At 44.5% G+C, this 24,886-nt stretch overlaps 1 protein-coding gene across 6 annotated transcripts; it reads right to left on the bottom strand.

The window, feature by feature from the left end:
- Positions 1-1,780: 1,780 nt before the first annotated feature.
- Positions 1,781-23,475, bottom strand: RASSF6 (Ras association domain family member 6). Of its 6 annotated transcripts, none has more exons than XM_066186722.1 (11): positions 23,180-23,475; positions 12,886-12,975; positions 8,780-8,858; positions 8,274-8,425; positions 6,385-6,476; positions 5,753-5,937; positions 5,548-5,649; positions 4,336-4,387; positions 3,687-3,805; positions 3,506-3,603; positions 1,781-2,830 (listed from the first exon to the last, which is right to left on the bottom strand). In XM_066186722.1, the coding sequence occupies exons 2-11, from the start codon at positions 12,954-12,956 to the stop codon at positions 2,755-2,757; spliced, it is 1,026 nt and encodes a 341-aa protein (XP_066042819.1). In that variant the 5' UTR covers positions 12,957-12,975; positions 23,180-23,475; the 3' UTR covers positions 1,781-2,754. The 6 variants fall into 6 exon arrangements, with proteins under 6 accessions (XP_066042819.1, XP_066042818.1, XP_066042817.1 ...); XM_066186721.1 differs by lacking the exon at positions 23,180-23,475 and adding an exon at positions 21,357-21,482; XM_066186720.1 differs by lacking the exon at positions 23,180-23,475 and adding an exon at positions 17,379-17,463.
- Positions 23,476-24,886: the final 1,411 nt, after the last annotated feature.

A 24,886-nucleotide genomic window follows, 5' to 3' on the forward strand; every position in this document is an offset into this window, starting at 1 on the left:
TTCACCTCTGGATATGCCTGAACAGCACATCCCCAAAGGATTGTACTGACTCTTCCTACCAGAACTGTATTTCAGTATTTTTCTGACCAACACCAAATCTAAGGCCACCTCAGCTGAACAGCAAAACCAAATGTGCATCCACAGTGATAAACGTGTCTGTGCTCTGCATAGTGTTGTGTACACCCTGCCAAGGTCATAGGACAGGACCTGCTGCTGCCACCTCACTGAACATGTCACAAGCACATCAATCACCCTCCTGACACTATTGCTCCCAGAGATTTTCCTTTTTCCAGGGTCCAGAACTCATCAAGAGGAGTGAGAAAATGCTGTTGGCGTAAGGAGCTGCATAGTTCATGGGAAGGTCCTCGCTGCACAAGTGACATAAATGGCACAGGGAGCATTTAAACCAAACCATGTGACAAAAAGCCTCGTTTAGTTCAGAGAGAGGCTGGATCCCTCTAAGGAAATCCACTGAAATGATAAGCTAAGTAACAGAAATTCACTGTTTGGCTGTGGCCACCATCTTCTGGTATGCAATGTTATTTCATTATCCCGAATAGTCACAGGCCAAAACAAAGAAAGGCATTTTAAATCCTAAGCTTATGGAGTGTAAGTGCAAATGAGATGAAATTAGACAAAATCTGCTTGTAGCAACTTGTAAATTACTTTTCAATCACTGAATAATTATTTTTGTAATGCTGGCGTTGAACTACAATCGTGTGAACTCACCAATACAGGCTGCTCTGGCTTGTTGTAATATTGCCTTTAAACAGAGAAAGATTATCTTGGGCACCTCAAATAAGGTGAGAAAGAAAAAAAAATTAAAATGTCACAGAAAGGACAGGACAGCGACTGCTGAAGCACCTGGTCACCAGGGAAACGTACAAATTCAGGTAAGATATAGACTATAATCACTGTTTCTGTGATTAATGGCTTCGGGTCCAAACTCAAGTGACCCCCATTTCTTCTGCCACCTCTCTGTCCTTGCTGTTTCCTTGAATGCCCCATAATACTCTGGAATAAATTCTTCCCCTGCTCTTGTCTGTATTTGTCAGAAATGGTTCATTTAGACAGCACAGCATTCACAGAGAACCAACCACACAGCAGTCACAGCATCATTTCACTCACCCTAAAATCCTGGCCAACAGCATCAGGTCTTGTCCTATCCCAGACCTGTCTTCCAGCAGTTTTCAGTCCCAATTCAGCAACACAAGAGAAATGGAAAAGATTCAAGTCTTGAACATTAGATGGTGAAAGAAAGGGCTTATTTTAGGAAGAGTGGATGTACAAAGAGGATTGGAGAACCTGCTTGGAAACACCTCTTTTCCATATGGGCTGTGGAAGAAATTATTTAATATTCCAATACTTCCACTTGGAGGCGTGCTCTGCTGCTTCAAGGAACTTTCATTTGCAGCTGGAAGGCAACTGTCATTTAATTCCTACCTCTTAACCAAGAATTATTTTTATTTCTGCCCTCTGTACTCCCTTGTCCCTAACCATTTTCCTAGGCAGGATTATAAACCGTATGTTGAAATAACACACTTACTCCAACCTGAGGAGCTTCTATCAGTACCTTGACCTTTACTTTCTGAATTCACATCCCAGTAACCTGATTTTGGGCAGTGTAAAGTTTTACAATTTGATTTACTCCATACAATTTCTAGGCAACATGTTCTGCACATTCCTTCCTCTCAAGTGTTTGTTACCTGCATAAGACAAACGCAGCTGAGGTAAGCCACAGATACCAGGTAAAAACAACTACTGCAAGAGGACAATGAACTGTGCAGAGATTTGTTTTATTTACATCTCTATAATCTGAGCTCTAACATTCAACACAAGTCAGCCAGAAAGGATCTAACAGTTGGCTACTGTGCCCTGTGTGGGGCTGGGCTGGACCCAAACTGCGTCCCTGGGGAGGCTATGACCCCAACCCCCCGTGGCTGTAACTCCCGGCCTCTTACTGAGCACTTCTCAATTTCCTTTCAAGCAGAAAATGCACGAAGGAACACAATCATTTATTCCAACTACAAAAACCACTGAGATGCCTTTCAGGACCCAACAGTGTTTAGCCAGTTCTTACTTTGCAGTTCACAAGATATTTCAGCAATAAATTCCCTGTCATTGCTAAGAGCTGAGCAGTTACTAAGTGGGAGGGTTTCTAGTTATGTTTTTCTGGTTTTTAACAGGAGCTCAAAGCTTAAGCAGTTTCAGCATCCACCAGCCTGAAGCCAGTGGATTTCAGGCATCTTGCATGGATATTTTATAACTCAAATTCTACCTGCAGTCTTAAATACACAAATATCTTCTGCCACTTGGCTCTACTGAAAAGCTTTCTGCTAATATATTAATGCTAATATTTCTCTAACAGAGGGATAACCATGTTCCTAATTTGCATCTTTCTATCAGCACACTGGTTATTGCAGTATTTGTCTACACCAGCCTCTTGGCACCAGGTCACGCATCAGCAGGACTCAAATCCTTGGGCTTTTCAGGGGATTTTTTGCCTAAGCTCCAAGCCAGATTCAGCATCTGTTGTTTGGGTGATGTAGTGCATCTCCTTAGGTGGTTCCAGCCTGCACCCCAGCACCGCAGGAGTGAGGGCAGTTGCAGTTGTTTAATGATGAAGAGAGACCTCCTCACTTGGTGCTCCCTGAGGCTGAAGCACTCCTCAGTCCCAGCCCAGCAAGGACTGCCCTTCAGCAGCCCAGGCGTTCAGGAGGAGCCATTCCTGGGTGTTCCCAAGGGGCCATCCCATCATACCGTAGTCTCTGTTTTTTTAACTCTTCGACTGTGAAGGTGTTGCTGGATCAGCCTCCTCTCTCTTACGTACCTGAGAGGGAGAATGCAAACTTTCAACCCAAATTCCAATGAGCTGGTCAAATGGCAATGAGAATTTTCCCAACACAGGCAAGTTTGGTATTTTCTAAACATCTTCTGGACACTTTGATTCAACATGATTATCAGCCCATTATCCAGTAACAGATCTATGGTTGCTGTAGGCTCTTAGTGCTCTTGGACTCAGGGGCTCACAAATATGGGATCCCTTCTGGTTTGTACCTGTGGGGCATTTTGAGCTACTGCCAGGGGGATTCCTGTCATTAACCTCAAGTTTTAAAGGGACATCTGCACTGATATTGCTTAAATGCTACAGAACCAAAACAGTAACGTGTGTGTTGCATTTATTCTTTCCAAGGGAGTACACAGCAGCAAGTACAAACTGAGGAACCAGTCAAAGGCTCAGAAAGCAAACAGCAAACAAAGTAAAGAGAAGTTACCCTGAGGGTCCAAATTTTCTGAAGACCTCACTCTGTGTGTAGTGAGTAATTCTGGAATCTTTCAGAGCAACAGGATAGAGAAAGGATTACAAACCCTCCCACTCCCTTCAGCCTTCCCATCACAGTGTTCTATCTGCACTCTGCTACATCCATATGTTCTCCTCATGAGCCAGGCCACAATTGTACAGATTGCCCTGGACTCCGTGGCACCTCATTTTATGTCTGTTTACCTTGCAACTGTCTGCTGAATCTCCTGCTTCTCTTCTTCATTTATTCTGTGCAGAATCGATTCCAAAAAGGGAAGATGAAATGAAATGTACTGAGCAACCTAACAAGGAGAAGACAAGAAAGGCACTAACTATGGCCATTGAGAAAAATTCCATGAACTATAAGAAGCGAGGATATACATACATCACTGCTAATCTCTTCGACATCCCCATCCATGAGGAAAAACTTGGCAATCTTCTCAGAGGGCCCCTGCAGCAGCCTGTGCAGCAAGGGAACATCTCCACTCCTCAACTGCTTCTTTTCTGAAATTTATAAGCAATGTCATAAAACATGGACCATCCCGCAGGGGCTCTATCTACCACCTGCAGTCATGTGCCTTTTTTTCTGACACGGATCCCATACTGACTCAAGTGCAATTACCAGATACCTAACAGGTCCCTAACATTGTGCCTTTTATAGTATCTTCTCCCTCAGTTCCCATTAATAAAGATAAAATCTCCCTTTTCCTGGAAAAGTAAGAGTGCTTTTCTTTTCCTGAAAAAGTAAAACTGCTATGGAAGTAAACCTTTTCCACTGAACGAGTACTTTGAATTCAGCATATGCAATCCAAAGCTGACAGCTGAAAGGGCCCAGGATACAATTATTCAGCTTTTCCTTTCCAGAGGAGACATCTCTGAAGGGTCCCTGAGAAGGCAAAATACCACACCACACACACAGTGCATTAACAAGAACAGAGGCCTGAACGAGTCCTGTTACTCCAAGGGACACATTCCACACACACACACAGAGAATGATTAGAGATGAAGTGATCAGGCAGCAGTGGCTGGCTTACCTCCAGACGCATGGACAACATAAAGTGCGAATTCATGGGGGCTGTTTTCTATCTGTGAAAAAAAAAGAAAATCCATTCAGACTCACAGATCTTCCCAGCACTTCCCTCTCAGCACATTCTCCCTGTGTGTATCAGCTCAGAGATTTGGATCAGGGTCTGAGACAGGGATCCAGTTTGTAGAAGAGTTAAAAGATCCTGGACCTGGATAAAACAGGAAGCTGTGCTGCCATATTCACTGTCCCTTGTGCCAGCCCCAACCCTTGTGTTCCCATGCTGCCCAAATCAGTAACACACTGTAACCCCAGATCTTTCCTGCCTGGTTTCCTTGCAGCATCCTTAACTACTTCATATAGCTTACTTCTCCCATCACATGTAGGTCAAACGGCAGAGCTTCTGAACATTTACTTTGCCATTTATTCCCTACAACTTTACACCCTGCTCTGTAATTCCCTTCCTTATTACTCCTAGAAGTTAAGTTTTCCTTCCAAGACACTCCCAAGTCTTACTAACTACATGAAGTAATTCTGAAATAGTGAAGTCTCTAGACAAGTTAAATAGGAATTTTAAGACCATTAAAGTACAAATTAAACACTAAGCAGCCATGCAAAATCAAGATATTTGAGAAATACGCAGTAGTAGGAGCAAAGCTATTTTTGACCACACACAGCCGTGTTGGTGGGAGCCGGTTCCAAGGAAATTCCAAGGGGGGGAAAAAAAAAAAAAAAAAGGAGTACTTTCTGACACTATGGCACTGACCTTGAGCAGTACGTTTAAGTCTAACTTTCCGCATCTTTCCATATGCCTGGTTCTAAGAGAAAGCAGGTCCCAGACACTGGCGCTATTTCGCGTTTTACGCCAGGCGCAGTTCCCGGCGCAGTTCGCGGGAGGGCAGCACGGCCACAGACGACGCGCGGCCTTTGCCCGCCCTGGCAGCTCCGGGAACGAGGCGTCTAGAGAAGCGGCTCCGCAATTCTCCGACCGCCGCACACCGTGCGCCCAGTGTAACTTTTCTGGCCTCTGAGGGCCATGAAACACTAATAAAATAAACCCAACCCATGCATTTTTAAAATTGCCCATGTGGGTTTTCTTTACACGCTACTCCATGCACTATCCCCACCCAGTTATTCCTCATCTTTACCGCAGCGCTGGAGTGCACATCGGAACGAACATTTCCAGAACACGGCCACACTTCCTCCTGGCCAGCAGACTTACCTTGAACTTACGAAGTAACTGTTCTATCACTTGTCTGGTTCTCATCTGGCTGTTGATTCTTATTTTGGTTTCTGATCCAAAAGCTGGAGTGAAAACTGACGTCTGGGAACAAGTGGAGTCACACCATGGCGTGAGCATAAGGGAAGGCTCACTGGACAGGGCTCCCTGTCCCTGAGGTGACAAAGGCAAGCCTAAAATTTCCTACCTCATGGTTGTAGAAGTGGCCATTGATTGAGAACCTGTGAGTTTCTACTTCTGTCCTGGTTATCGTGGGGAGCTTGGTCCTCTTGCGCAGGGCTGTGGCATCACTGCTGGTCCGTGGCAGGGTGGCACAGTCGAGCTCCTCCTCCCTCCTGGACTTCAGCGTGTGACTTTCGTAATATGGATAACCTGGACAGAATAAAACCACACATCATGTGCAGCTGCTCGCCACTCCCTGCCAACTGGGAGGTAGAGGAAAGAGGCTCTCGGTGAAGGGCTTTATTTACTATTTATCATTTGGAGAGGTGGGGGGAGGGTGGAGCAGGAAAGGAACAAGGCATAGGCATACAATGAAGAATAGGCTGATTGCAGTGGTTGTAGTTTGCTGATTTGTTCCCTTGGGATTGATTTCTTTTATCAAAGCACAGCTTATTCCCGCAGGATGTTCACCAAGTCACCTGCACAGCACAGTTGGCCCTAACCAGCCCTAGGGCGGTGTTTCCCCAGCTTGTGGTACGTGTTACACCGAGCAAAGAGATTTCCCTTTGCTGGTAGGGAAGGTCTGATGTGTGAGATTCCTTTTGCACTGTCACAGAACACAGAATCTTTTGTTAACATGAAGGCACCAATACTAACTTTGCTCAAGGTCTGGCTGTTCCTCGGTAGACTTCAGTGTATCCCCGCTAATGTGATAGAGGTCATCAAATTCTCCCCAGCGAGTCATTCCCCTGAAAGACCAAACATGTAGTTATCACTGATTGCTTCGCATTAACTCAGCGATTTCAGTTTATCCTGTGGCCAGTGGTCATGTAATACATTCCTATCCCTGCTCAACCTACAGGCTTCAGCATGGTAATTTTAGTTTAAGTCATAATAAAATCAGGTATTAAAATATGGTATGACCAGGGATCCCAAATGTAACACATCCAATTTTCAGAACCTGCTGAACATCAACCAGGACATAACTTAAACAACTTGAAGTAATTCCTGATCTGTTTCACATCAACACCCTGGATTAATCACGCTCAGACTACCAGGCAGGCACACAAAACACATATATTGTTTAATAGTTACAGAACACAGGTCTGTTACACAGCGTAAATTACACACAGGCTGTCCAAACCAGCACTAATAAAGGCAGCAGGAAGTTCCATCCAGCCTTTCAGAAAAAACTATATTCATGTCAATATTTCCATAAATCATTAACTCTTCAGCATACGGTCTTCAGCCAGTTACTGCTCTGACTGAGAATAAATGAATCTGTAGCCCAATATTAAAAATTAGTTCCATATGTGTGTGTGTATATATGTATTTTATATATATATCCAACAATATTCAGCTATCCCCAATTTACATGCCAAACAAGATCTTGGTTGTATTCCACACATTTACCAAGTTCATTTAAGATCAGACAGCCAAGCTGCTCTGCATACCTTAAAACATGTCAGGGCAGCCCCACGTTTCTGGCATCATGAGTTAAATGTTTACTTTAGGATACAGATTTCCACCAGTCAGAAGTTTTTTAAGAACGGCTCTGCAGGCCACGTGCACCCCATACCAGCAGACCTGGTCAGGGTAAACCGAGAGCCAGATCTGCCTGAAGTTCAGGTTCTTTCCTAGTTATTCCTGTGAAAATTCATCCCTGAATTTCAACAGCCAAGGATGGGGAAGAAGACTTTACTGGAACTCCACAGCTGCAAAGGTGGCAGAATTAAATCCCCACTTCCAACATGTTCCACATGCAATCCAAGACAATAAGTAATTAGAAAAATAAACTCCACAATACACAATTTATCAGGGAGTCATTCAGGGTGAACGTTGGCTCTGCCTCTGTATTACAAGATTCAGATGCAGGTCACCAAATTCACCAACCAAGGCTGAAGAAACAGTGTTCAAAACAAAGAAAAAGTACACTGAGTACCCACATCAGCTGAGTACAAGACAATGGGATATAAAATGTTATTGGCAGCAGCTGGAACAGCTGGTCTGTGGGAATTTTAAGGGGTTCTTAGAGTAAATTTTGCACGGACAAAGCCGGTATTCATTCCCTGACTTGAACTTCATCTGAGCAGCAATGGTTCCACACCTCACATACCTGGGAATGTAAGCTGGGACAGACAATCCCTCAGCACTTACCTACCTGATTTTGGCTTCATGCTCCAGTGTGTGCACCAACATGAGGCCTTTCAGGGGCTACCAGTATCAGGTGTACGTGGAAACATGTAGGGTTTGTTTGGGTCTTCTCTGATATTTTTGTATACATCAATTTCCCAGTCCTTGTATAGGAATAGCCAGTCCCCATGAAAAAGAGCAGCCTCTTCCACCTCCTCAGCCTGAGGGCCAAACACAGATACTACAAACACACCCCTTTCTGCCCAGCAGAAGCTGTTGAAAGGCTCTGCTGTCCAGCCACCATCATGACCTTTAGGGAATCTGGGATATCCAGTGCAGCCAGCCATATCCATTGAAGTCACAACATGAGCTATCTTGCAATGCTAGCCTCCTTAGGGAAGTTCATACGTTACCTTTTACTAGGGAAAAAACCCACATTCTCTGTTGACTTCAGGGTTACAAAAGAGGGTATCTGCTTCTCATCCTGAATTTTTAATCGGATAGCATGTCGCACTCCCCAGAATACTGAGAGGATTCCTTCAATGAATGGTGAGCTTCCTTCTTGCTGGAGAAAAACAGTGAAATAGTTAGTGCTGCATAATAACAGAATGAAAATAATCAACTAATAATAATCTATCTCCTCTCTAAGTAACAGGAATACAACGAAATCACTGCGGCTGACACAGCCCTCCAACAGATTACTTGGAGAACGTGTAACCTCAGTTTTAAGGAATTTCTAAAACAGCCAAAGCTGCAGGCTGATCTGATCAGTTCAGGAAACCAGTTCTGGTTTATTATATTAGATGGAATATGTCATGCAATAAAAACACCCAGCAAGTGCTGGAGTCCAGTGCTGTGAGAAGAGAGCACTAATTTGTGATCTCCAGATTAGTGGAGTTTCTCACTCCTAAATCCTTACCTGATTATATGTCAGCTGTAGATTCTCTTGATCTGAATAGTAAGAGTTATAATTCTTCAGAAGAGAACTGAGCTGCTCTCTAGAATAAAGATCATAATGAAAAAATATTTTTTAACATGTCTGTAAAATGCAGGTGATATGTGGCAGGGTAACACCCCATAACTGTGCTACCCACATCATCCTTGTATAGGTTTATTTATGATCCATACATCATTTTCTGCGAGTAAAGTTTTGTCAAGTTACTGGGTTGCTCCTAAGTAGCTTCTTGAAAGACCCAGAGGAAATTAATTAGTTAGTCCCACATGACCTTAGTAACACGGCCCCAGAACAGCTCGTACTTTGTACCTCTCTAGCAGTCATGAGGAGGAAGCAAACAGAACAACATCCCCGTGCACCAATGTTGCAGGCTACTTTAACTAGGCTACACTTGGTTTTCCCTGCATGATGGCTTCCATTCAGTTTTAATACTGCTGCAGATACTTTTCTTATCTCCGAACACCTACAGGATGTCGAACATTTCTATTTCCCTCTGCTTGAAACAGAATAGATTTGCACCACATCTTCATTGAGAGGAGAAAGGAAGATAAACAGAACTGCTGCAAACAAGCAAGGAGTCATGGAGACAAAAAGCCAGCTGCAGCTCAGGATATGGAGGGCTGAACAATGACAGAATTAATTAAAATGTATTTCAAGGCCATTGAGAATGAAACACTTCTCCACACCATTTAAAGATGACTCAGACAGTAATTCAAACAAGCAATTCCCACCAGCAGAGGTGGTTAACCATGGGGAACAACTGCATGGAAGTGTACAAATTCTTCCTTGTGGACTAATGATTACAGTGGTTTCATGTCCTGCCTCCCAGTGAAGTGTGAAGAGACCAGGTTTGTTTCCAACTAGTGCCTGTTATTTCCACATTTGTGTGAGCTGTTGGAACAGCAGGCCCACAGATCTTACACACAGCACCTGCAAACTCTGCACCACATGTTCCTCAGAGAGCTGCTGAAGCTATTCAGAACTCATGTACCATCAGAAACACTATTACAACTCCTCCACCAATTTTAAATACAAAACTGCCTCAGAGGAACTGACAGCCCAATATGGGGACAGGCCCCAGGAATGTGGCCTTCCCTTGGGCCCAGCTGCCCCAACACCAGAGAGGAACCAGGGACAGCCAGGAGGGCAGGTAACATGTCCAGGCTTTGCTTGGCACAGAGGGCCATGCAAAGCATGAACACGGAAAGCTTTCCCTGGCACACCTATCCCTCCCCTCTCCACTTAATAAACAGAAGAGTGTTCTGTTGCTTTAGAGAGCCTTTTCCCATGGTGAGAAGGGAAAAGACCAACTAGGCTTTTACCGAGCACGTAACATGAGGACAAGGGCTGCACCCCTAAACTCAAGGTTTATTGCATTCCCTGCTAATTCTGTGGATGTACATTTTTAAATTTACATTACTGCAATTCCACACACAAAAATATTTTAAACTAGCTTTATCAACTGGATTCTAAACAAAAATGTTCAACCTTTACTTCAACTTACTTTGATCTTAAATCCTCAGACTACCGGAGGCAAAACCCCTTCTTTGCTTTGGATTGAAACAGCTCATTACAGGTTCTTTGTGTCTCGTGAGCTGTGAGGGACCACATTCAGGCCATCCCACCAAAAGGGAATGCAAACAGATTTGGATAAGAATCAGATACAAGCCCAGTTCTGATCATGCTGGCTACAGGTAAGCAAGATTAAGCACGCCTTGGCCTCGTACACAGGCAAGCTCCAGATGCAATTCATGATTATCAGGCAAGTAGGAGATAGGCAGTTCTGTCTGAGAGATATTGTGACAGACCTGCTGATCCTGCTCAAGAGGTGCTTCAAACTCAAGTCTCTTTGTATTTCACAGCATTTGGCAACCATTTTATCGACAGCTGTTATTCACAAGTTCTTTTCCAAGTAGGAGGCTGGGAAGGTGAGCTCCCTCAAGATAGATTAGAAATACATGAGGGACTTGGGTCACACTCTGAGGCCCGCCTATTAGTCTTAGTTCATGTTGACTGCAAAGGCAAATAAAATCATAGACTAATAGCAGTAAGTGGTCGGGTAAGGTTCATCTCTGAAGCAGATTCTGTTTCTCAGCGCAAGATCTCAAGATTTTCACACAGTTTCTTGCCTTGTCTAGAAAAACTTGCCATTACCTTCCTCAGAAGTTTGTGTAAGTAAATCTTTCAGGTTTCAGCCTTGCATTAGTGCAACCCAGTGACAAACCACACAAGCAATAAGAAAAGCCCTGAGGGAGAGATTAACAGCAGGTCCCTCTGACTTGTTTCTCCTTATGTAGTAGAAATATTAAGAGAAAAAAAACAATTTTCCTTCTTTTTCCCCAGAAGGGAATATGGGCACCAACTTAGTTTTAAAAGTAGTCTTACTGTAACATATCTTCCTACTGCCCTAACCTAGAGACAGATGTGATCTCTGCTGACTTTGGTGTCTGGAAAATCAGCAGCTGTTGTGTTGCAAGTAGCTTTGTGACAACAGGCAAACACAGCCATTAATAGAAACCAAAGCCACGTAACTGGCAGAACAACTCACCCCAAAAACATAACATGCACTGCAGATTCACCACTTTCTTCAGTAGCAAAAGCAGGATACAAAGGAACTGCAAGATCAGGTGCCCCAGTGGTAAACCACCACAGAGGCCAGGCTGCTCTCTGGAAACAGCTCACCTGTGCCCTCTCCTGCCCAAGTCCTACACACAGTCTGTGAATATTTATGGCAGTTATGCTGGAGACGCAGCAGTTCAGCCAGCCAAATCATCCCACAAGCTTTGGTCAGCTTTTTGATCCAGCCATGGTGCAATTCCCAAACAGCAAGCTTGCCCCATCAGCAAGATTTGCAGGATAGAACTGGAAGAGAAGTAGTGCAACAGCAGTTTCAAGGTACAGATGAGGGATGACAGTCTGGAAATTGCAATGGAAGCAAGCCTGAGTTCATATGGAACGTCAGTGGTTCCTGAAACACTTATTTCCCTTTTTGCAAGACAAACGATGTGTAAACCATGGCTATCATGCAGAAAGGTCTCAACTGGGATGCACATTTCATCACATGAACAGGCAAGTTTATAGGGGAATAAAGCCCCTGGTTCAATTGGTACATTTCCAATCACCTTTGCATGCCAAGTTCACACACATTAATCACCTCTGACACAAAAGCACTGCATCCCAGATTGGCAGCAGTATAAAGGGAACAACTCTTGAAGAGAAAGGGAGTGATGCATCTGCTGCCTGTGTGCTCTGGGCAAAGCCCTGACACCCTTGTTGAAAAGGGAGAAAACAGCATTGCTTAGGCCACATAGGAAAGTACCAGGATTCAGGAACAAATCTCTACTGTAGCACAATAATGGGTTTCATTGCAGACCCCATCCCAGGTTGAGTCTACAGGTAGTTTCTTTCCCATGGGAAGACCAAGAGCCATGGAAATGAAGAGTGAAGAGAAGCCTTTCTTCCAGCTCCTGTGCTCTTGTCAACAGGGGAAAAACAATCCTGTAAGAAAGGGGATGGAGGTAAATGCCAGGTGGCTCAGAGTTTGGTGCAGCAGTAGGAAAAATTCCTCCCAGGGAGACTGAACTGTGGAAAAGCATCCCACAAATGACAGACTGTGATTCTAAGCTTTTTTTACAAGTAGGTCACTTCTCTCTGACCACAGCAGAGAGCTAGCACCCCAGAAGTCTTTCTGCACAGATACCCCGCAATCCAGGGCTGCCAAACTCCAAGCTGCAGACAAGCAGAGCTCAACTCTGGAACTTACGGTCAATTCCAACAGATTTCCAAGACAGGAAGGTCTTCTTCCTTAACTTGTAATTTTATTTCAGAATCCTGTAAAAGGGCTGTTCTCCTTACAGAACGAAAACCACACACCCAAAGGTTTAATGCTTTATTCTTTTAATTCCATGAAAAGGTCAACTGTTCTGTAGACAGGTTAAACTAACTAAATGGTATGGATTGCTGTTGCTACAGACTCAGCTCCCTACACGACCCTCTGCCAAGGAATAAATGTGGAATAAGTTGAAAGAAAGCAGCAAAGTCATTAAATATTCAGGGTTTTAATAATTTACCTGGTTACAAACTTCTCTTCATTGATGAAAACAGAAGGCAGATGCTGTGCCTTCATAGTCACTTTCTGCATTTACTCGGAAGAGATGAATCTAAGCAAAAGGTCAAAAAAAGTAAATACATTCACTACTGCCACTACAAAAAATGGAATAGTAATCAAGCACAAAGCTTTAGTAGGCCAAGTGAAACAGGCGGGGACACTCAAGCTGAAGGCTCATTACACCATATTTTGACTACTTCACACTTTGCCTTAGTACCAAAGTATTTCCCACTCCTGATAAAAAAAGCCATAAGCCACTCCCATTGAGCATATAACAGTACTTTAAATCCCAAGTACTACATCTGCCAGGACTTTCTCAAGCAGTTTTAAAACTACTTCAACTCCAGGGTTATGCTTGAGTTGTTAGCAGTCTGAGACAGCAGTCCATGTACTGGTCAGAATCCATGTGTCCACTGTGGAGAGAGTATTACCCAGGATCACCAAAACATCCCATGACTCAGCAAACCACCCTCATCCAGATTCCTAAAACTAGGCAAGGGAAGGAGTGTTGGTGATTAGCAGTGTCCTGCAGCACACCAAGAAAGCAAGTGGAATAGCAAAGAGACAAGACAGTAATTTCAGGGAGGTAGCAATACAATTTACAGATTTCCACATTGGGATTTGAGCATATTATGTAGGCAATAAGCCAGACCCACAAGACTTCAAAAATTAATTCCTCAATAAGCTTAATTATGGACTCTAAGCCATTTCCCTCACCCTCAGGTACCAGAATAAAAGGCAGACTGAGGAGTTAACTGAACGAGTGGCATCACACATTGTGGGGAAAAACCCTCAAAGAATCCCATGAAAAGCAGTAACATCACCAAAGACTGCACTGGAAGTTGATCATTCCACTTCCATTTCTCTTATTTGGGCATGATGACAAAGGAATTTGGCTCACAGCACTCAAAGTCCATTGTCCCTTATGCCAGGGGATTGACTTGAATCTGATTTCAGACTGCATTGGACAGGGCCTGGTCAAAGATGTCTGTAAAGCAGTTGATTGTCTATAGTCCCAGTGGCAAGCAGCCTTCCAAAAACTGATTTAGGGAACATTCAAGTTTGAAACGATCATGGCTGGGCAAAGAGTAAACACCTCATCTCTGTGTACTGCACTACTGAGCCGCTTTTTTACATGCCAGCAATTTTCCATAATCATAGATAAATAGCTTCTAAAAAACAACATATGTGGACAAATGAGAAGTTTTGCATATAAAAACCATGATCTTCACCCTATAAAATATACAGGAAGTTATTTCATAACCCCTAAAACCAGAGTGCACTACCATAATGAGCTTCACCTGAACAGCTGGTGTTTCTAGCAGTGCTCTATCAGGGGCTCACTGAAAGGAGCAGCACTTCCTTTGTCCTTTGGGTGACATCCATCAAGACAAAAACATACCTGAAAGCCAAACAAGCCCAGGGACTTCTGTACAGACATGAGTTTGCGTGTGAGGAATACACTGCTGTATACCACCCCTCTGAAATCACTTCAGTAACCACTGGCCACACCCTGAAATCTGATTTTATGCAATTTACTTAAGACCTCTAAGTGAAGCAGCTGCCTGTGTCAGTGTAATTTCAAGCCATTTTTACCAGATGCAGAGGAGTTTATGTACTTTGGCACCTGAATAACTGAACATACAGTTCAGCTTCCTCCCACCTGTCAGGAAACATGTTAAGAGCAGTGGATAGCCAAGTCATCTCTACTAACTGTAGAGCAGTGACACTGGAAAGCTCCAGCACCGCTTCACTGCTTGTGGTTGCACTCTTTTCTACAGTATTTGGCCTTAAAATGATTCATCTGAAAGAAAAAGCTGATCTCTGCCCATGGAGAGAAGTGACCTTTACACACACAAAAAAGAGATGAACACTGTGTTTGGCTATGCAGTGGATGGCTCCTAGTAAATTATTTGCCTTAAACACCTTGAACAGATTTTAATCAGCCGGGTGCCATTAAAATGCTGAAAATAAAGATAACTGGAAGGGTGGGTGGTGATGGGAATATTTTTTCACCAATGCCTTTATTGTTCTCTTTCCCTCCCTCACAGCCCCAACATCCAGGACAAAGCCTTCTCTCCTATGGCTGGCAGAGAAGCACAACTCTCACTATGTTTTCCTCAGTTACGTGACCTGCTGTGCTTATCAGCCTTGTACCAAACACTTCCACACCACCAGCTCACTCCAGAGATGAACCTCTTCTCCCTGGACCCTTCCCATGGGCACATTCTGGCTGCAAACCTCTTTCTAACCAAGCCCTAAACCTGTGGGTTGCCACCACACAGTGACTTCCGCAACACCAGTGCCTGACACAACAGATGTCAGGATATTTGCACTGGCGCTCCCTAAATCCACAAAGCTGTTAGATTTTTCCATCACCTCCTGCTATCTTGCTGCTTTCCATGTCACTTCCCCGTAGTCCTTTTGAGGAAGCAAACAGAAGTCAAGTACCTTTTCCATTGCTTCCTTTGACTTGAACGAACCAAATCATGCTAAGCCTGTGTCATTTATTCAAAGCCATCTCCTGACTTACTTGGCGTCTTTACCATTATGTTAAACTGGACTAAAAGGGCAAAATTTCCTCAGATAGGTTACACCTAGAAAGTGAGATCTTGGCTGGACTAAATTGCTGGCCTGAGACTTAACCAAGTAGAAACCTAATGCTTGCAGGAAGACTGACTGAAGCGTGAAATACGTAGTGAAGGAAAGGAAGGAAAGCAAAAGGAAAGTCAGGAGGAAATGAGAACTGGGCCAGCTGCAAACTGAGCATCTCTAGAGGAGGACTGCAACTATTGGAGGCGTCTAGGAAAAGCAAAGGGAAAACAGACCAGTGCACATTTCAAAGCTGCAAGAGCATCAACATATCAGGGCACAAGACAAATCTCACACAGGTAATGAGCTGTACTTGTCTGTAAGATTCATATGTTACCTGAAACGTAGGGTTTTTTCCCCAAAGAAAAAGTGCAAGTGTCAGTGCAGAGGCAGATAAGAGGACTTGCTCCCTTTTATTGAGCACAGTGATATTTAAGTCATTTACTTAAGGGGACAGACCAGGGACAGTAGAGTGCAGGAACGACAAAGCAAATGGCTACATAGATTTTTAGACAAGGATAAAAAAAGGAAACTGCAGAGGAGGACTGGAAGGAGAGGGACACCTAGGATCCAGAACTGAGCCAAGCAGGACCAGCAAGGCAGCACCTCAATTTGTGTAACAGCCTGGATGTGCTTTCTAGTGCATCCATATATTACGACAGGGCCTGCAGAGTGCAGTGTGCTACGCAGAACCTCTGCCAGTGCTAGAGAAACTAAAACCCCAAGCCTCAGCAAAGGTTCCTAGGTATTTTGACCCAGTGCTTCCCAAAGCTCTTCCAAACCCACAGGAAGTCAGGATAGGGTGAACTTCTTTCATTTCTTTTATAGAAAACACAAGGCTCAGCTGACTGTTAACGCACCTATCAACTACACACATGGAATATTTTGCACAGCACAAAGCTTTGTACCATAAGGCACACCACCATATCCAGCTGAGTCACCTTCTAAACTCACAAGGGTCTGGTATTCAGCAAATTTTTCAATCATGACTGGTTTCTATAAAGATGAATTTAAGATTTGTTCAGAGAGATAAACTCTGTATCAGCAGAATAACTTTACTAGCCACATACTCTAGTTATGGGACTTCATGTTCCCTTTTTTTGTTCTTTTTGTTTATGCTAGATGTCCCTACCATCAAAGAAAAAGGTGGTAATTAAAAAAAAGTACTTACTCTGAACAAGTGTGTTTTCCCCACTGAAAAAAAAGGGCTTTGGTTTTTTCTTGGGCTTTCAGATTTCTTCATACCTTATTTTAATAGTTAGCTGTTCAGTACAGAGCATTAAAAGCACTCCTTGAGTAGAAATCACAGCATAACCCCTCTGTTAAGGCAGGCTCGGAATGGGATGTGACAAAAACAGCCATAAGTTGGTTTATGTGAATATGGCCCCTTAACTTTCCCGGGCACAACGCAGGAAACGCACACACTCCTTCCTCTCAGGCACTGCTGGAGCGCGACTCGCACACATCCCTTTCAAACACTGTTACCCCATTTTAGGAGCAGAAGTGACTTTTGGCAGCCGACCGGCACAGGCTGTTTTTAGCCGTCGAAAAGAGCGCACAAGGTCACCGATGTCACTTCTAAATCACACCCGTCCTGAATGAAGGGCACTGCGGGCTGGTGGCCACGGGCACGCCGAGCAGCAGCACTACCTGCTGCCGCCCGCTTCATCTCAGCTGACTCTCACAAACCGCTGAGGAACTTCTGTGAGGCATTTCTGAGCAGGCATTTCTCCTTCCCTCCGGCACCCAAATGACCCCAGAGGAGTGTGACCGGAGTTCCGGGTGGCTGCGAAGGACCTTGCTTCCCCCGATACCGCAGTTTACACAGCGAGCAGAACAGCTCCAGCCTTCCTTTGCACTTACCTGGGCGTGCGATCCGAGCAGGAGAAGCACAGGAGGAGTTTCACATACCTTTCCCTGAGCCCTGGAAGAGGCATGGCAACATGACCCTGGCGGACAGCCACCTCTGCTGCTGCACGGGACCCACAGAGCTCTTAATTACTATTTTGCTTAACAAACTGGGAATGCTGGAAGCCCAGGACACTCCCCGCACCTCGGTGCACGTCGGGAATATTTACCTACCACTTTCCTTTCTCCGAGCGCTGACAGGAGCCCGCCCCTAGTCACGGTTCCACCTCCAGGAGGCTCCGGTTAACACTTTAGTCACTAACTTTACAAAGGGAGGCAACCTGACGACTCCCTGGAATCATCTGGTGACACACCGTGAAACATCCTGTGCCCAAAGCACTCGTTAGGCTTTAGCCTCCTCTGTTTCCTAATCAATTGGGTAAAGTATGCTTTCCCATCTTCAGTGTTTGGGTGAATAACTGGTACAGTCCATCAGATTGTGTCCCAGTGTAGACATACAGATTTAGAACATTATGACAAATTGTGACAGCACAGCTTGATCCCTTAACCCCACACAGTTATTTTTGCTGAAGTGTATAATACCCTTATGAATATTACTGGGCAAGAGTTGCATCTGTAAGAAGGAAAGCATTGCCTCTTACTTTAATTGCTCAGCAGTAAATTGCATAAGCACATGCTTAAGCTAGAAAAAAGAATTGAACCAAGACACACCTTCTCAGTTCCTACTGTTTGCCCACCTGTTTCCGGCAAATAATTCATCTATTAGATCAACCCCAAAACAAGAAGTTACTGGGCCACAAAAAAGAGCATGAAAAATGCCAAACCTGAATTTGCCGTCACAACCATTTTATTGCACTGATTTATATCAAGTTACTTTTGCTTTATATAATTTGATGTTAGGGAGAGGCAGAACAGACTCACATACTCAAATATTTGATTCCTGATCACATCCTATCCTGTCTATCAGAGGCATACACTGCCAAAGACACACCACAGTAAGCCTCGCATTTGGGATTAAAGTTTGTCTTGTAGTTTCTGGCTTTGCACTTTGAAAATATTGACACAAGGATTTAGTTGGTATTTACAACATTAAGAATCACTCAAAACAGGAGGGAAGCAACATGCAGGGTTTTTTTACTCAGTTCACAACAGCACAGAAGCTCCGTGCTGGGGCTTGGAGCTTCATGCCAAGCTCAGTCTCTGGAGCTGCTCCATCTCAGCTGGGACAGTTAAGCACAAATCCACACAGCTTCCTAAGTGCTGTAAAACCAGAGGTTTGATTTTTCCTGTCCCAGCTTCAGAAACTTGAGTATCTGGGAGCCTGATGCTCTGGGAGCAGAGAGCTGGAGCAGAGAGCACTAGCAGCCTGACCTCTTCAAATCTCTAACCCAAGATAATATCAAATATCTGTTTTTGACAAGTCTGCTGCCCTGCTGGACACTCACACCGTGAAACTGTTGGGCACCAGGAGGTACCTGAGTATTTTTATGACTGAAGACCACACTATTGGCTTACAACAGCAAAATGTGATGTTACCCCTCCCCCCTAACACCCAAGGATAAATCACACTTCATCCTGACCCTAAACTTTTCAACTGAAAAAACAAACAAAACCTCAGGTTTCTAGGGATAGCTTTTTTTTTTTTTTTTTTTTTTTTTTTTAGGTTTATAACCAAGTTTTGAAAACCCAATTATTAAAGTACTTAGATTCATGCAAAGATGTCTCAGAAAGAAATTAACAAAATAAAGCAATGAAACCTCTAATTGTAATAAAAAACTAAAGTTCTCATTTCCAGTAAAACCAGGTGTGTTGGTCCTTACCTTGGCCTGGGCAATGTGGCTCTGGTTTGTTTCTAGTTTTCTCTCTCACCCTTGAACTCTTCCTACCAATGGACAAGTTTTGACCTCATCTGAGTCACACAAAATTACCTGGGAAGGACTGCTCAGGCTGGGAACAGGTATGGGGAGGAGAAACATGTCTTCAGGACCACAGAGCAGGAACTACTTTACTGTCAACTCCAAGAAACAGAAGGCTTTGATGCCTTTAATAGAAATTAAATAATCAATGCGCAGAGACAATTATTTTTTGTCTTTTATAACCAGCATAGTTTGCATGCCCTGGAAATCTATGAACAAGTCACAACTTGGTAATACTATTTCACTTCTTGAGTGAAAGGGTAACGATAATTTCTTTAGAACAGGCAGGAAATGTGGTGATCCTGGAGTCTTTACAGGCTTTATTACACTTCTGCTCCTTGCATGATTCATAACTAAGTAATTTTAGGTTAATAAGTCATTGGAAGTTGAGCTACTTCATAACTTGGCCTCAAATCATTAACAAACACACTGCTAAAGATAGGAGAGACCCTCTAATGGGAAAAACAGAGATTCCTGTTCTATTTTTGTAGTAGACAACTACAATAAGCAGGCTGCCGTGGCAGCATCACACATGTGCTGCACTTCAGTGGTAGGACTTTGATAAACACAAAAATATTTCTTTGTTTTCCGTTAAGAAGGAAAATCCCTAATCCTGTTTGCAAATACCTATTTCTAGACAATTCATTAACTTCAAACACAGAAAATTCTTCAGGATTTTCTGAGCTAACTGCTCTAATGCAAAAGGAGAACCTTATCTGAAATGACCTGAATTTTAACTTAAAAAGCAAGAGATCAATTCTTTCATTCTCATTACAAATGCTACCAGAGGGGTGGCATGATCATAGGAACAAATCAAGAAATTAAACTTGAATTTAGGCTGCGGAGGGCCTCCCACTCCTCAGCAAGATTATTTTCTGTCATCATACCCAAGTGCCAACAGCACTACTTGTGTGCCAGGACATGTTCTGGAGCCACACCTGATAAGCACAGAAACCAGAAACTGGGTAACAGACACTAGCTCAGCTAATGAAATACGCAGTGCACGCAGAGGCTTATGCACTGTCATAGGGCATAATCCGTCTGTGCTGGTTTTGCATTGACGGACATTTAGTGAGCGGAGAAGAAGCTGCTAGCAGCTTCCTCCATGCCTGACAGGGCCAATCAGTGGCCAGTTTGAATATTGACAACCTGTTAAATCAACTAGGGAGCTGGATACGCCTCTGCGAACACACACGTGGAAAGTCAAGCAAAGCCCGGGAAAAGCTCTCTCAGCTCTCGGCCTTCGAACCGGTCACCCTGGGCCGGGCTGTGCTGCGGGGCTGGCCCCTTCCCGGGAGAGCCCTCCGGTCTATGCCGGCCGGGGATACACCGGCACCGGGAGCAATCACGCAGCCAGGCCCAGCGCCGAGAGGAGCAGCCGCGGCCGGGAGCGGGCGCATGGCCGGGACTGCCTCGGCACCACTCGCGATGGACTTGGTTTGCTCAGCCAGTTTTTTAGCCAGCTGTGCTGCGGCCGGAAGGACAAAACCACCAGCAGCAGCTTTTCTTGTTTGGCGCCCCGCATGGAGGCAGGCGCTGAGTGAAGCCAGCAGCTGGCACGGCTCGTACGGTGCCGGCAGAGACCACGTAACCAGCAGCGAGAGACACGGCGAGCGATCTCTCCGCTCAGAGCCTGGATGAGACCGACCTCTCGGCGCCGCAGAACTCTATAAAGACTGTTTTAATTGATAAAGCTTGAGAACAGAGAGACTGGCGAACACCAGTTCTCTCCCGAATCAGAAAAGGGAAGGGGTGAGTACACGTGGGGAGAACAACGTGAGACACTGAGTTCTGTTTAAATAAAGTTTTTTTAATACCCTTTTAAAGTTAAAGCCTGCTTTGCTCTCCTATTACTTCTTATCTCACAGCAGAAAAAGAATAAATAATTCTAGTGGGTGCATTGGCATTTAGACAACATTAGACATATCACACACCATTTGGTGGATTTGAAGGCCACGAGTTTTTAAGGAGTAGAAAAGAAGCAGAGCTGAAGTTGGCAGTAGCACACGTACTAAAGGCTATGGTTTTAAATATCATATCAAGAATTGGAACTTACCAAACGCTGACCTTTGCCTGCATGGAAAGCAGCTTGCACGTCTCACTGTTATTATCCTGATGAGCCACTGCTGGATGGGCAGGTCTGACCTAAGCACCTGAAACATCTTTAGTGATGCCTCTTGGCTATCATTGCTTATCCACACCCATGAAGTCATCCATTTAATACTACAAGACTTCATAGAGGCACACAAGGACTTTTACTGCCTGGAGCTACAAAATATCATAGAGGGCAGAACCAGAGGCAGAACTTTGCCCTGTCCCAAAGAGCTACAGTAATACAGCTTGTCACTTCCATTAGAGCTCAGCCAGGAGTAAAATCACTGCCTCATCGCACCCAGCCACCTTGCACAGCACTTAGAAACTGTGACTTGGCCACACTCACACACTCAAGGTTTCCAGATGTGCATTTTTCTTAAGTCCATAAAACATAATTTCTCCGATTTTTTTTCTGTAAGTCATGCTATATATCTGGATTATTCTGTCTTCAAGATACAAAATTCTTGGTCTCCCTTACTTTTGACAGCTGCTATCAAGACTTTCCCAATCCCCACACAACAAACATCCACCAATGCCTTACAGGATGATTTTATGCTCAGTCACTCCTCTGAAATGACCAGCTGAGGCCGTGTGACTGTAGCCCCTGACTCCCTTTTCCCATCTACAATGACTTTTCTTAAAGCAGGTGAGTCATCATGTGGACTGTCTCCTATTTTCTATTTCTTTAAAAAATGCCTGTCCAGAACTCCCTTCAAGTGACTAGTCACTTCCTAGAGTTCTCGGGAAGATTCAGATCTTAATCCTGAACTGAAATGGCTACCATCATTCCTGGAAAGGCAGACTCAGCTGGTACAGCTGTGACATCCTTGCAAAATAACCCGTCATTTTTTTCCTGATTCTTCCATTTAGATTAGGTATAAATATGTGTTTTCAGTTTGAAAAGTGTTACACATCAAAGCTTATATTGTACAGACAAGAGGACAGTTTGTCCCTGCAGCAAATCACACTGAAATAAGTGTCAATGATCCTTATATTTGTAACAATTAGCGCAATAAAAGAATGATGAACAGCTCTCTCTTGTTTTAGCTCGGACTGTGCAGCAGTGGATCAGAGGCTGGCGGGCACTGGGGAATGCTGGCAGTGGCAGGATGCCTGAGCAGCCCACACTCCTGCACTCACAGCCCCTGTGCACTGCAGGCATTCTTCACATCATGTGCCCTGGCTCTGCAGGGCACACGGCTCTGCATTGTGTGCTGCTGAGCACAAATTCTTCCACTGATACCTCAGACTGCCGGGAAGCTGTGAAACCAGCCACATCTGAGACCTAAAAAATGTCCTTGTAGTGAATATTGGCAAGTAACAGCCCTGAAGCATTAGAAAAATTGTTCACAGAAAGAATTATGTAATGTCTGTGCATTAGAGATCGATACAGACACTACAGCAAATGATCTAGAAGCATCCATGGCACTTATTTATTAATTTGGTCTTGAAAACATGAGCCCAGAGGGCACTGGGAAGGAAAAGTGCAAAGCAAAACAGATCAGGCTGACTCACTGAGGTTCTGCCCTGAGCTGGGTGTGTTGAGGGGACCATTGTGACTCGTCTCTAAGAAAGTTCATTCTCTGACACAGATACTCCTTACTCAGCCCAGTCTTCTCACTGGAAATCAGACACTGATCATTCACCCCAGAGACACTGCAGTTGCGTGCTCTGTTGCACCTGGCCTCCCATAATGCTGCTTTTCCCTTACAGTATCAAATAACCCCTTGGAGCACTGTGCTGTTGAGCACATTTTACCAAGAATAAATTCATTTATATACTTACTGCATCACATTCTTATCCTTCTCCCAAGTGTCTGATTGTATGGATCATATTTTTCTTCTCATTCAGATATTCAAGGCCAAAATTCCTAGGGTCCTAGAGCTTATGGTGGCATTTATATGTCCCCTCCAGGGCAGAGGCGGTGGCATTTCAGTCGCATTGGAGGAAACAATAAAGTCTCTAACTGGAAGGGCCAAAACTTCTTGGCTCACACATTTATCAAACTATGCTAGGCTTTATGGGAATTAAGGGGGGGTAAATTTTGGTTTGATTATTGAGGACATCTGAATATCTTTCTGGCATAGAAGTGCTTTGGAAAAACAAATCCAGATGAGAGGCCCATGAAACACAGTGGAGTATCAAACCACTATCTGATTTGGACTATGAGCTCTGCCTGTGCCTGTGTAAGGCAATATAAGCAAGTCAATATCTGTTTAGGAGATGCTGACATTCTGGAAAGATTCTTCCCTATGCAGTTGTTTGGAGGGTGTGGCTTCTAATTTGTAATTTGACCCGTCTGAAACTGTCATTCTCAGCCCCATGGGCAAAACCTTGATTCTAACCAGTACACATATCCTTACAAGTGAAGAATCTAAACCACTGGGAATGCAGATTCAGCCTCTGAGATGATGTTCTCCTAGCTTTTAAAAAGCACACAGGGGACCACAGGATGCTGGGTGACAGAGTCCATTTCCAACAAGAGGATGGTCAATCAGCTAAAAAGCTGCAGAGTTTCTTTAGGATTGTTACTTGGAAGTTGTGCTTGCCCTGGTCTGTGCAGAGAGCACAGGTTCTAATGGGTGCAGGAATGGACGCAGTTTCAGGTGTGAAATGTTATGCCTAAGTTATTGCAGAAACATGAAGTGCATTGAGCAGTAAATGTCAGAGGCAACTCCTAGGTGAGGGCATTGGTGTGGCCTCACCTTGGGTATTGTGTCCAGTTCTGGGCCCCTCAGTTTAGGAAGGACGTTGAGATGCTTGAACGTGTCCAGAGGAGGCAATGAGGCTGGCGAGGGGCTTGGAGCACAACTCCTGTGAAGAACGACTGAAGGAGCTGGAGTTGTTTAGCCTGGAGAAGACTCACAGGTAACCTTATCACTCTCTAACTTCCAGAAAGATGGCTGTAGTCAGGTGGGGGTCGGTCTCTTTCTTCAGGCAGCAATTGACAGAATGAGAGCACACAGTCTTAGGCTGTGCCAAGGGAAATATAGGCTAGATATCAGGAAAAAGTTTTTTACAGAAAGGAAGCGTAATAAAGTATTGGAATGGTCTACCTGGGGAGGTGGTGGATTCACCATCTCTGGATGTGTTTAAGAAAAGACTGGATGTGGCACTCGGTGACATGGTTTAGTTGAAGTTAGGGTTGGGTTGGACTTGATGACCTCAGAGGTCTCTTCCAACCTAATGATTCTGATTCCAATTCTGATTCCGAAACCTTCTCGTAGGTAAGTACGTACATAGCTCGGGTGGAGGGAACTCGGTGGCATGCCGGGGCCAGCCAGACGGGCAGATTTTGGCTGTGGTGTCGGTCTGTCCCGCGGCGGGGCGCGGCGCCGGGGCTGCGATACCGGGCGCAGACACGAGGGGGCGCTGCTCACCCGCCTGAGGCGCTGCGGCTCCGGGCCGCTCCCGCCGTTTCCCGGGAGAAAGGTGTTCCGAGCGTGGATACCTCTGCCTTACAGGTCTGTCGTACACCTCCTCGCTCAAACA

Source organism: Chamaea fasciata, unplaced genomic scaffold (assembly GCF_029207755.1).
Source record: "Chamaea fasciata isolate MVZ Bird 193981 ecotype frontalis unplaced genomic scaffold, bChaFas1.0.hap1 SCAF_6, whole genome shotgun sequence".
NCBI classification, from domain to species: Eukaryota; Metazoa; Chordata; class Aves; order Passeriformes; family Sylviidae; genus Chamaea; species Chamaea fasciata.

What these genes read in the sequence shown, in the direction of transcription:
- RASSF6 (XM_066186718.1), bottom strand. Translation starts at nt 17,452, where the DNA reads ATGCCTCTTCCAGGGCTCAGGGAAAGGTATGTGAAACTCCTCCTGTGC. An exon ending in TGCTCGGATCGCACGCCCAG is followed by an intron (nt 8,859 to 17,378) that starts GTAAGTGCAAAG and finishes TCTTTATTCTAG; the next exon opens with AGAGCAGCTCAGTTCTCTTC. An exon ending in GCCACTTCTACAACCATGAG is followed by an intron (nt 5,650 to 5,752) that starts GTAGGAAATTTT and finishes ACTTGTTCCCAG; the next exon opens with ACGTCAGTTTTCACTCCAGC.